Raw genomic sequence first — 11,620 nt, 5'->3', positions numbered from 1 at the left:
TACAGGACCATACAAGTTGGCAAGAGGCCCATGGGTTCTTCCACATACAAGGGACCCAGTAAATTTCAGAGGGGATCTTGCTTCACTTCCTCCCCAACTCAGAACTACAGATTTAATGCGGTCCAGGCACCCAAGACTACTGCAGCACCTCATTATGGCCCTCAGACCCTTACGTGCTATAACTGCAATGAGACTGGGCACATGATTAGAGATTGTCCTCGTCTCCAACAAGGAGGTTCTTCTGCTGCTACTCCTCCTCTCAAGGCTCCCCAGACACCGGCAGCCCATCGTGCTCTCTATCCCAACTGCCAATGGAACTCAAGGGCATGTTTACTCCATCACTAATGAAGAAGCCCATGCCGATCTAAGTGTCAACATAGGTATCACACTCAATCTTTGAAGTGATGCATACATGTAAATTTATTGCTGTAATTGGTTATTTGGTGTCTGTTAGGTATGATTTTTGTTGGCTCCCAACCAGCATAGGTGTTGTTTGATTCAAGAGCGACGCATTCTTTTGTATCCTCCTCATTTGCTAAGAAGATGCCAATCAAACCGAAGCTAATGACCCAGAACCTGATAGTTAGTACCCCAGCAGGAGCAAGGTTGAACTTGACATGATTTATGATCTTTGTCTTGTACGTGTGTGTGATCATGGGCTAATAGAAAGTTTGATAGTGCTGGATATGAAGGATTTCGATGTGATCTTGGGTATGGATTGGTTATCCGCTCATAGTGCCAATGTAATCTATGCAGAGAGGAAGATTTTATTTAAGCCAGAAGAAGGTGTAGAGTTTACATGTAAAGGTATTAAATGGAAGAAGCCCAAGAAAGCCATTATCTCTGCCCTTCAAGTCTAAAAGCTATTGGATGAAGGATGTAAGTGCTACCTAGCCTTTGAGGTAGATGATGAACCTAAGGTTAAACCTATGGAAGAGATATGTGTGGTGAGAGATTTTCTAGACGTCTTTCTGAAAGATCTAACGCGGTTGCCACCAAATTGTGAGATGGAGTTTATGATAGATCTGGTACCTAGCGCAGTCCCAATGTCTAAGGCTCCCTACATATGGCCCCAATTAAGTTGAAAGAGCCTCAGGAACAACTTAAGGACCTGCTGAAGAAAGGCTTCATTAGATCCAATATATCTCCTTGGGGTGCACCTGTTCTATTTATGAAAAAGGACGGTAGTATCAGGATGTGCATAGACTACCGTGAGCTCAACACGCTTACAATCAAGAACCAATATCCTTTGCCCAGGATCGATGACTTGTTTGATCAACTACAAGGAGCCAAAGTGTTCTTGAAGATTGACCTCTGGTCGAGGTACCATTAGCTGAAGATCAGGGATAGTGACATCAGCAAGATAGCCTTTAGATCTTGCTATGGTCACTACGAATTCTTGGTTATGTCCTTCAGGTTGACCAATGCCCTGGCAGCCTTCATGGAGTTGATGAACTAGGTGTTCCATGATGTACTAGACAAGTATGTCCTCATCTTCATTAATGACATCTTGATCTACTTTAAGAGTGAAGAAGAGCATGCAGACCACCTCCGTTTGGTAGTGCAACATTTGAGAGAAAAGCAACTGTACGCCAAGTTCAGTAAATGTGAATTTTGGCTACAACAAGTGGAATTCCTGGGGCATCTAGTTTCTGCCAAGGTTATTGAAGTTGACCTTAGCAAGGTGAAGTCGGTGGTTGACTGGGAGACACCTAAGAATGTGGCAGACATTTACAGTTTCTTGGGCTTAGCTGACTACTACATAAGATTCATTAAGAACTTCTCGATGATTTCAGCTCCAATGAATCGACTGACCCATAAAGGAGTGAAGTTCAAGTGGTCAAATGATTGTGAGAAAAGCTTCCAGGAGTTGAAGTAGAGGCTGATGTCTACTCCAGTAATCACCATTCCAAATGGTACTAGAGGGATGGTACTTTATAGTGATGCATTGAAGATGGGCCTTGGCTGTGTCCTAATGCAAGATGGGAAGGTAGTGGCCTATGCTTCTCGACAACTGAAAGATTATAAGAAGAATTCCCTATCCCATGACCTGGAGCTTACAACTGTGGTTTTCACTTTGAAAATCTGGAGACATTACTTGTATGGTAAGAAGAGCAAGATCTACAACAACCACAAGAGTCTCAAGTACTTCTTCACACAGAAGGAGCTCAACATGAGACAGAGGCGATGGTTGGAGCTAATGAAAAATTATGATTGCACCATCCACTACCATCTAGGTAAGGCAAATGTAGTAGTAGATGCATTAAGCCAAAAATCTCAAACCTTACCCTTAACATCATTGGTTGTTAGCGAGAAACTTGTTGAGGTGGCAAGAAAGATGGATCTGGAGTTACTGGTAGAGGGTGTTACCCTATCTTTGGTAGCCTTATCAGTACAGTCGACATTGGTGGGAAGGATCCAGTCAGCCCAAGTTTCCAATAAAGATTTTTAAGAAATTATTGAAGCTATTCAGGGAGATACACAGCGAGATCTAGACTTTACATTAACCGAGGGTAGTATCCTCATGTTTAGAGATATGCTATATGTTCCTAAGGATGCACAGTCATGGAAAAAAGTTCTGACAGAAGCCCACGACTCCCCTTATCAATCCACCCAGGCAATATAAAGATGTATAGAGATCTAAAGGGACACTACTGGTGGAGTGGAATGAAGAGAGACATAGCTGAGTTTGTGGCTAAGTGTCTGACTTGTCAACAGGTGAAGGTGGATAGGCAGCAACCTCATGGCCTTTTACAGTCGTTGCCCGTCCTAGAGAGGAAGTGGGAGCATGTTACTATAGACTTCGTCACCGGGTTATCTCGTACGCCTAGAGGTGTTGATGCCATTCGGGTTATTGTAGACAGGTTGACGAAGATAACTCACTTCATCCCTATGAAGATCACCTATTTGATGGACAAGCTGGCTCGATTATACATTGATAATGTGGTTTGCTTGCACGGCGTTTCAGTTAGCATCATCTTTGACCGTGACCCCAGGTTGACATCCAAGTTCTGGGGTGGTTTCCAGAAGGCCATGGGTATATTGTTAAGTTTTAGTACGGCTTTTCACCCTCAAACAGACAGACAGTCGGAGAGGGCCATAAAGACATTGGAAGATATGCTCTGAGCCTGTGCCATTAATATGCAGGGCAGCTGGGATGAGCATATCTCGCTCATCGAGTTTGCTTAAAATAATAGTTACCAAGCTACCATTGGTATGGCACCGTTTGAAGCTCATTATGGGAAGAAATGTTGAATGCCTTTGTACTGGGATGGAAGTGGGTGAGCAGCGTATCCTTGGGCCCGAGTTGATCCAGGCAACATGTGAGAAGGTGGACTTAATTCGTGAGTGAATTAAGGCATCACGAATCAAGTCAGCCCAATCTAGACAGAAGGGTTATGCAGAATAGAGGCGTAAGGACCTAAAATTCTCTATCGGTGACAAAGTGTTCCTCATGTCACCCGCCAAAGGGGTGATGCGATTCAGCAAGAAGGGCAAGCTGAGTCCAAGGTTCATTGGACCATATAAGATCCTAGAAAGAATCTGGTAGATGGCCTATCGATTGGCACTCCCTCCATCCTTAGAGGGTGTACATGATGTCTTCCATGTGTCCATGTTGTGGAAATACATTCATGATCCAAGTCACGTTCTATCACAAGAACCACCAGAGCTCGCAGCCGATATGTCTTACAAAGAGCAGCCTGAGAAGTTCCTGGACAGCAAGATCATTCACCTTCGCAACCGACCTATCCACTATGTGAAGGTGAAATGGTATAATCATCCAAAGGAAGAAGCATCATGGGAAGCAGAAGTTGAGATGCGAAAAAAGTACCCTTTTTTGGGTTACTTGTAAGGTACGACAAATTTTGGGGACAAAATTTCTTGTAAGGTGGGGGAAATGTTATACCTACACCTGAGATCCTAATATTTTATTGATTATCCTTGTGACATGTAGATGGTGCTGCCATGTATGCCGGTGAGCTGTTCATGATGGTGGTCAAGCCCAGTCATAAGATCATTGACTATGACATGGGTTTACCCCCTCAAGAAAAGATTCTCAATCGGGAGTGGGGAAAGTTTATCGATGATGACTTCACCGACTATCCTCCTAGCACAAGTCCCAAGAGCGAGGAGTACCAAAGAGCACATCCTGTGTCGTACCATATTGACACTTCATCTCACGACAAGGATAACATTGAAGTGAGGAAACTCTTCGGGATCACAGAGGACACACCGTGACGGTCAAGGGGTAAGTTACCCACCTTGTTTATACTTATGTATACTTCCCTCCATGACCTTGAAGAGCGACCTTAAGCCCGAAGACCCTTCTTTTGTGTTCCTACCCCTTTTAGCTGTAACAAATTTATGAACAGATTCACTGCCAGTGAGTCCGTCCGATAATCCATTCATGCTGATTAGGTTTGTTTATGTGTTTCCTTGTGTGGGACCCACATCCCTGTGTTCCAAACACGATGGCCATGTCCCCGAACATGGTGGACCCCACTCTTAACCTCCCACACTTTGTTGGACCTCGATTGTGAGCCCATAAGGCCCAAATTATGTATTAATGAGAAATAGGCTAAGAAGGCCCAAGCCAAACAGGCCTTAAGAGGTCACTTACTATAGATAGGGACCTTGGCCATTCATTGGCCATTTACTAAGCCTACCAACCAAAATCGATCACTCAAGGAGGAGAAGAAAAGAAAGAGAAAGAAGGTGGAGGAGGGGGATTTCCACTTGGAGGCCCATTGTTTGGATTCAAGCTTGTTTAAGGTATGGCCTCTTACCCCCTTTGTCTCTCTCATCTCTCTCCATTGGAACTAATGACCATTACTTGGACCGGTTGTGACCTAGGGTTCTCTTGAAACCCAAGGAATGGTGTAGGGGTGCAATGGACTCCATTAATGGGGCTTGTACACTGATTTCAAACTCTAAGAAGCCCTATTGGCAACCTTCTTACTGACCAAAGAGTCCATTCACCTTAAACCCTAGAATTTGAACTTAAGAAGGGTCCCAACTTCTAAAATCCCTAAGACCAAACTTAAGAGGGGTCATGGTGACCTTAATGGACAAGGAGATGACCCTCTCCAAGCCGTAATTCCATATAACATCTAAGGTTTTGGGTGGAAACCAGATAACTTAAGGAATTCGTATGCTGGTTCGAACGGATTCACCAACGGACCTAGGCACCGGGCCTCCGTTCGAGAATTTGTTTAGCCTTGTGAGGTTTAAAATCTGAATTTTGGCCTGAACGGATTCACCAACGGACCCAGGGTCCTGCCTCCGTTCGGGAATCCGTTCAACCCATTTAACCCTTTTCTTTCGGGTTTTTCATTACTGAGAATGGATTCACCAACGGATCCACTAGGAGTGCCTCCATTCGAGAATCCATTCGAGTTCTTTTATGTTGTTCTGAATGACAGCACTTAGGGACTCAATATGGGACCAACCTATACCTTCTAACACCTTGTTCACGTATCCCTAGGCAATCTAACTTGTACAGGGGAACATGTACCAAAGCAACCTCTTCTTGCTTGCATCATTATGAGCATGATTGCATAATTGCATTTCTTCTTATATGATGATGATGATAATATTGATGATGTGGATTGAGTCAGGTTACGGTGCTGGGATGTATCGGTGCTGTAACCTCAGTATTATATGAACTTGTAAATTATATGTCATTCTTGCCTGTATGCATCGTGTTGTGCTAGTACTCGGGTGTTAGATGGAATGAGACGTTGATATACCTGGAGTACCTCTCAACACGATAGGACTCATGTAGTATATCTATTATTAGGATCAGTTCCCCATGCTATGACCCTTACCAACAGAGGTTTAGGTGTTGGGTAGTCAAGGTACCTATCGCCTGTAGAGAGTTTGAGAGGTAAGGCTAGGGGTAGTAATGGTTATCCGGGTCTGCCTCTGAGTGGTATGAGGCTACGGTTGGTGCGGGCCCCAAGGTAATAACTGAAGATTTCCTATGGCAAGAAAGGAAGGACCCACAGTGTTTTCCTGAGCTATTGTAGTAGCATATGCCTTGACTTAGTATTGTGTGTTAGGTGGCTAATGGTTAATAATAACATGCACCATGGACTATTTGTGTTTTGTGTGTATGTGCATCCCCATCCCCTCACTAGCTCGATGGAGCTAACCCCCGTGTATACACTCTTTTTAGATGATGATAAGGTGGGGATACTTTGCTAGACTCGAGGTTGAAACCTCGGGATATAATGACATTGGTGCTGAGGATTTGGAGGCTATGACTGAGGAGTACGGTGATGGATGCCCTTGCGATGATTGTGCTTATGGAGCACCCTGGTCACTTGGGACTTGTTCCCTTTTGATTATTTTGGGGCTTAATGCCCTTGTATAAACATTTATGTTATACCATTTTGTAGTTACTTGATGGTCTACAGTAATCTTTATCATTTAGCCAGTGAACATCTTGTAACCATTAATATTTAACACTTCCATTTACATTTGATTAATATGAAATGTTATATTTCTTTCTCCGTGTTATAATATTGTCTTGCTTTAATATTGGTTTAATGATTGTGAGTTGAGACACTGTATCTGTGATCCTAGCAGCTTATTAGGATGACATGTGTCATCCTAATCACACCCATCATGTTATTATATTCCTCATTGAGCTAGGCGCGTGACAATTTAGGTGTTGGATAGCTAGGGCACCAGCCGCTTGTGGAGAGTGTGAGAGGCCAGGCCAGGGGTAGTCTTTGGTTATATAGGTCTACCTTTCGGTGGTATGAGGCTATGACTGGTGTGGGCCCCAAGGTAATAACTAAGATTTCCCTATGGTGAGAATGGAAGGACTCACAGTGTCTCCCGAGTTATTGCAGTAGCATATAATCTTGACTTAGAATTGTGTGATAAAAATGTTAATAATTACATGCACCATGGACTATCTATGATTTATATGTGTTTATGCATTCCCCATCCCCTCACTGGATCAATGGAGCTAACCCCTTTGTTTACACTCTTTTAGATGTTGCCGCAGGTGATGTATGTCTTGCTGGACTCGAGGTTCAGACCTCGGAGCATGATGATATTGGTGCCGAGGACCCAGAGGCTATGACTGAGGAGCATGGTGATGGATGTCCTTATGACGATTGTGCCTATGGGTCGTATTGGTGTTGGGACTTGTTCCCTCCTTTTGATTCATTTGGGGTGTTGAGCCCTTGTATAACCATTGTTTGTTATACAGTATATTTTTGAGTAGTTATATGATGGTCAATTGGATAACTATTAACTTATGATGTATCATTTGGACGATTGAACATACTGTAACTGCTATTATTAACGCTTCCGCTTATATTTAATAAATATGAAATCTTATATTTCCTTTCTCCGCACTCTGATATTATTGTGTTTTAATATTAGTTTATGACTGTGGATTCAGACACTGTATTTGTGATCCTGGTAGCTTATTGGTATGACATGTTTCATCCTAGTCATACCCATTTATTGTAGTTTATCCCTTATCAGGATAAGGGCATGACACTTAGGGACCACTTGGCCGATGACATCAATGCCCCAAGTGGCGAATGGCCATGGTGAGCTTAGAGTGTATAACTCTGAAGGTGGTGTATGTATGAGAGGTTGTCGAATATCTAATACTTGTAACACTTCTTCACGTATTGAGCACAGTTGGCTTCCATGGTGTTCCAGTAATACCCTAGTCTAAGGATTTTTTTTTGCCATCATTCTCGCATTCATGTGAGGCCCACATATATCTTAGTGAATTTGATTCATGACTAGTCTTGATTGTTCTTCATCAACACATAACAGTTGTACTCCATCATATGACCTCTTGTAAAGATTGTCTTCTAGTATAATGAACTGTGTGGTGTATCTTCTCAAGAAACGCTTCTCCTTGGTCGTAGCATCCTAAGGGTATCATCATTCCCTAATGAAATCCACTATGTTTGCATGCCATGGTCTTCCATCAACCGTCAAAGCATGAATGTGATTGATGCATGCCAGTTGATGTCTTAGATTAATCGAGAATGGGTGTACCTTTGTTTCGGATTCCATCTCAACCATGGATGCCAAAGTTGCAAGTGCATCGGCGAACCGATTGTTATCCCTTGGTAAGTACGAGAAGGTAATCTCTTCGAATTCCTTAGATAGTATCTCAACATGCTCTTGATAGGGCATCAACTTCTCATCCTTAGTTTTCCATTTTCCTTGCATTTGGCATATGACTAAGGAACAATCCCCATAGACTTGTAGTCTCTTGAGTCCTATTGATAAGGCGGCCTCAAGTCCTATGGCGTAAGCTTCATACTCAACCATGTTGTTGGTGCACTCAAAGTTTAACCTAAATGCCCAAGGCATATGGGTTCCATCGGAAGTAATTAGTAGTATGCCAGCTCCACAACCCTTGTGATTGGCTGCTCCATCAAATAGTAATTTCAAAATTGTATCGGCTTCTTCTAGTTCCAAGTGTGCAATATCTTCATCGGGAAATACATCTTCCAATGGTCTAGTTTCGAGGGTTTGATGTGCCAATAAGTGATCGACGATTGCTCATCCTTTGATTTTTATGTCACATGTTTGACGTCAAACTCTGATGATAAGAGTAACCATTGTGTCAATCTTCCTGTCAAGGCGGATAGGTACTTGATTGGATCCATCCTCGAGATCAGAAACACTTGGTGGGCTATCATGTAATGCCTCAACTACCTTGTGGCCCAGATCAGAGCCATGCGGACTTTCTCTAGTGATGTATATCTAGTTTCATAGTCCACAAATTTCTTGCTCAGATAGTATATGGCCTATTCTATCTTGTCATCTTCTCGGTGTGGTGCTAACATTGCTCCCATGGTTGTGTCTGTTACAGACAGATATAGCAACAAAGGTTTGCTAGATGTCGGGGGTGCCAATACCAGTGGGTTGGCCAAGTATTCTTTGATTGTTTCAAATGCTGCTTGACGCTGCTCATTCCATTCCTTTTGCTCATTCCTCTTGAGTAGCTTGAAGATTGGTTCGCACACCATGGTTAACCGAGAAATGAACCGGCTGATGTATTGGATTCTCCCAAGAAATCCTTTAATTTCTTTTTCAATTTTGGGCGGTGGCATGTCCATAATCGCCTTAATCTTGGTGGGTCGACTTCAATGCCCCTGTGACTATAAACCCTAAGAGTTTTTCAACGGTGGTCCCAAATACACACTTCTGGGGGTTTAGCCTTAGCTTGTATGTCTTAATTCTTTCAAAGAATTTTCTTAAGGCTTCAATGTGTCCCTCACGTTCTTTTGACTTGGCGATCATGTTGTCAACATAGACCTCTACCTCCTTGTGCATTATGTCATGTAAAATGGTGGTTGCCGCCCTTTGATAGGTGGCCCCAAATTCTTTAGCCCAAATAGCATTACCTTGTAACAATATGTTCCCCATTAAGTTATAAAAGATGTCTTTTGCATATCTTCGGGTGCCATTTTGATTTGGTTGTACCTTGAGAACCCATCCATGAAAGATAGAAGGGAGTGTTTAACCGTATTATCTACGAGTATATCAATGTGAGGTAGGGGAAAATCATCCTTTGGGCTTACTTTGTTCAGTTCCCTAAAGTCTACAAACATTCGTACTCGTCCGTCTTTCTTAGGTACCGACACAATGTAAGCCAACCATTCAGGGTATTTAGTCACCTCTAGAAATCCTACTTCAAGCTTTTTAGTGACTTCCTCTTTGATCTTCAAGATCCATTCTGGTCTCATCTGTCTAAGTTTTTGTTTTACCAGTTTCATTCTAGGGTATAAAGGTAGACGATGTGTGACAATGTTGGTGTCAATTCCAGGCATGTCATCGTATGACCATGCGAACACTTCCATGTATTCATTTAAGATATCAATCCAAGGTTGGACCTGTTATTCATCAAAGTTAATCCGATTTTTATTTCTCTTGGTAATTCTAATAATCCTAAATTGATGATTTTAAAGCTCTTAGGGATTGGTTGAGCTCTCTTTTCTTCATTTTGTTGTATTATTTTTAGGAGATCAGGTGGAGGATCATTGAACAGTTCGTCCTCATTTATGTGAGAGAGAAGAGGTACAATGTAACCAAAAGAAAGTAATTCATTGAAATCAAAATCAAGGTCTACATCGTACTCAAATTTGGACTCGGAGGAACTAGAAGAAGAACTAGACTCAGACTCAGACTCAGAACTGGAACTAGAAGAGCTTAAATGTAAACTAGGACTAGGACTAGAACCATCGACGCCTTCGTAGAAATGGTACTCTGAAAACTGGGTCCAATTGGGTATGGCTCCTTCAACTGGGTAGATCATTGCTTAAGGATTTGGATTCCAATCTTCAGGGCCGTCTAGTGCAGCGATCACTCATTCGAACAGGTCTTCAATATGGAAAGAAATCGCTTCATCTTGCCAGTCTTTGTTGGAGTCCACACGATCTTCTTGAGAGATCTCTAACCAGTCCATTTGATCTGTAAAGAAGATTTCAAGACCTGGCTTTAGTTTTTGGGAAATTTCATCGTACCATAGTTCATTAAATCCACAACAAGGGAAGGTATCCCCTTCTTTGATGAAATATCCATTGAGAGTTGCAGGGTAAGGTGTAGTAACTTTTACCTCAGCTCTTGGGCTTTTTGACTTCTTTACCCTCTTGTACTTCTTAGGGTCCTCTTTATATAGCTTCTTCATGTAAGCTTCATTCCTCTTTTGTTTCTCCTTCTGGACCCATTTAAAAAGATCTTCTTTGGTCGGGGTGTAGCCTAGACCATAGTACTCTTTGTTGTGAGAGGGTAGTATAAGCTCTAACATACCTTGGTGAGACTTTCCAAGACCCATTCCTGGAAAATACTCCATTTTCTTGAGCCTGTTTGGAACTGCTACAGTGTGACTATTCAAGTGAGTAAGAGGAAGCTTCTCCCTCAGGGGTTGTGCCGGGTAGGAAGCACACACTGTGTTGAACTGAAAACCAGCTAGCTGAAAGTCTAATTCCTTGCTAGCCTCTGGATCGGATAAGATGGTGACAACCTTGTCATTGACTATGAACTTGAGCTTCTGGTGGAGAGAGGATGGTACTGCCCCCGACTGCGTGAAGCCATGGCCTTCCAAAGAGCATGTTGAACTATAAAGGAATGTCGATGACTTAGAACTAGGTTGGACCCATGGTGATCTTGATGTTCAGAATTCCAATGAGATTCCTTCGGGTGTTGTCGCAGGCTCTCACTCCTTGTGTGGAGGGATGTAGCTTTGATGGGTCAATCCCTATATACTAAATGGTTCATAGTGGGCAGACATCCAGGGTTGAGCCATTGTCCACTAAGACCTGTGGGATTCGACTTCCATTGCAATCGATGGTGATATAGAGCACCTTTGTATGGTTTGGTCCCTCAGGTGGAAGATCCTGGGAGAGCATGACTGCCTTAACCGTATAAAGGGCTCCTACTATGTTGGCTAGCTGGGTTGGTTCTGTCTCAAATGGCACATTTACACTAGCCAATGATTTTTGGACTACCTCTCTATGGGTTCAAGAACCGGTCAACAAACCGCAGATTGAGATGTTGGCTTGAGTTTTCTTGAGTTGCTTCAGAACTTCATTTTCTGGTTCAATGGTAGCATGATTCTGGTTTTGGT

General features: G+C 42.7%; 1 protein-coding gene across 1 annotated transcript; it reads left to right on the top strand.

Annotated features, from left to right (window-relative positions):
• The first annotated feature begins 686 nt into the window (after positions 1 to 686).
• On the top strand, positions 687 to 1,879 carry LOC122643451 (uncharacterized mitochondrial protein AtMg00860-like). The gene is made up of 2 exons (XM_043837070.1): positions 687 to 807; positions 1,479 to 1,879. The coding sequence occupies exons 1-2, from the start codon at positions 687 to 689 to the stop codon at positions 1,877 to 1,879; spliced, it is 522 nt and encodes a 173-aa protein (XP_043693005.1).
• Positions 1,880 to 11,620: the final 9,741 nt, after the last annotated feature.

Source organism: Telopea speciosissima, chromosome 10 (genome assembly GCF_018873765.1).
Source record: "Telopea speciosissima isolate NSW1024214 ecotype Mountain lineage chromosome 10, Tspe_v1, whole genome shotgun sequence".
Lineage (NCBI taxonomy): Eukaryota > Viridiplantae > Streptophyta > Magnoliopsida > Proteales > Proteaceae > Telopea > Telopea speciosissima.
The sequence above is the reverse complement of the archived record's forward strand: the minus strand, read 5'-3'. Positions and strand labels throughout refer to the sequence as shown.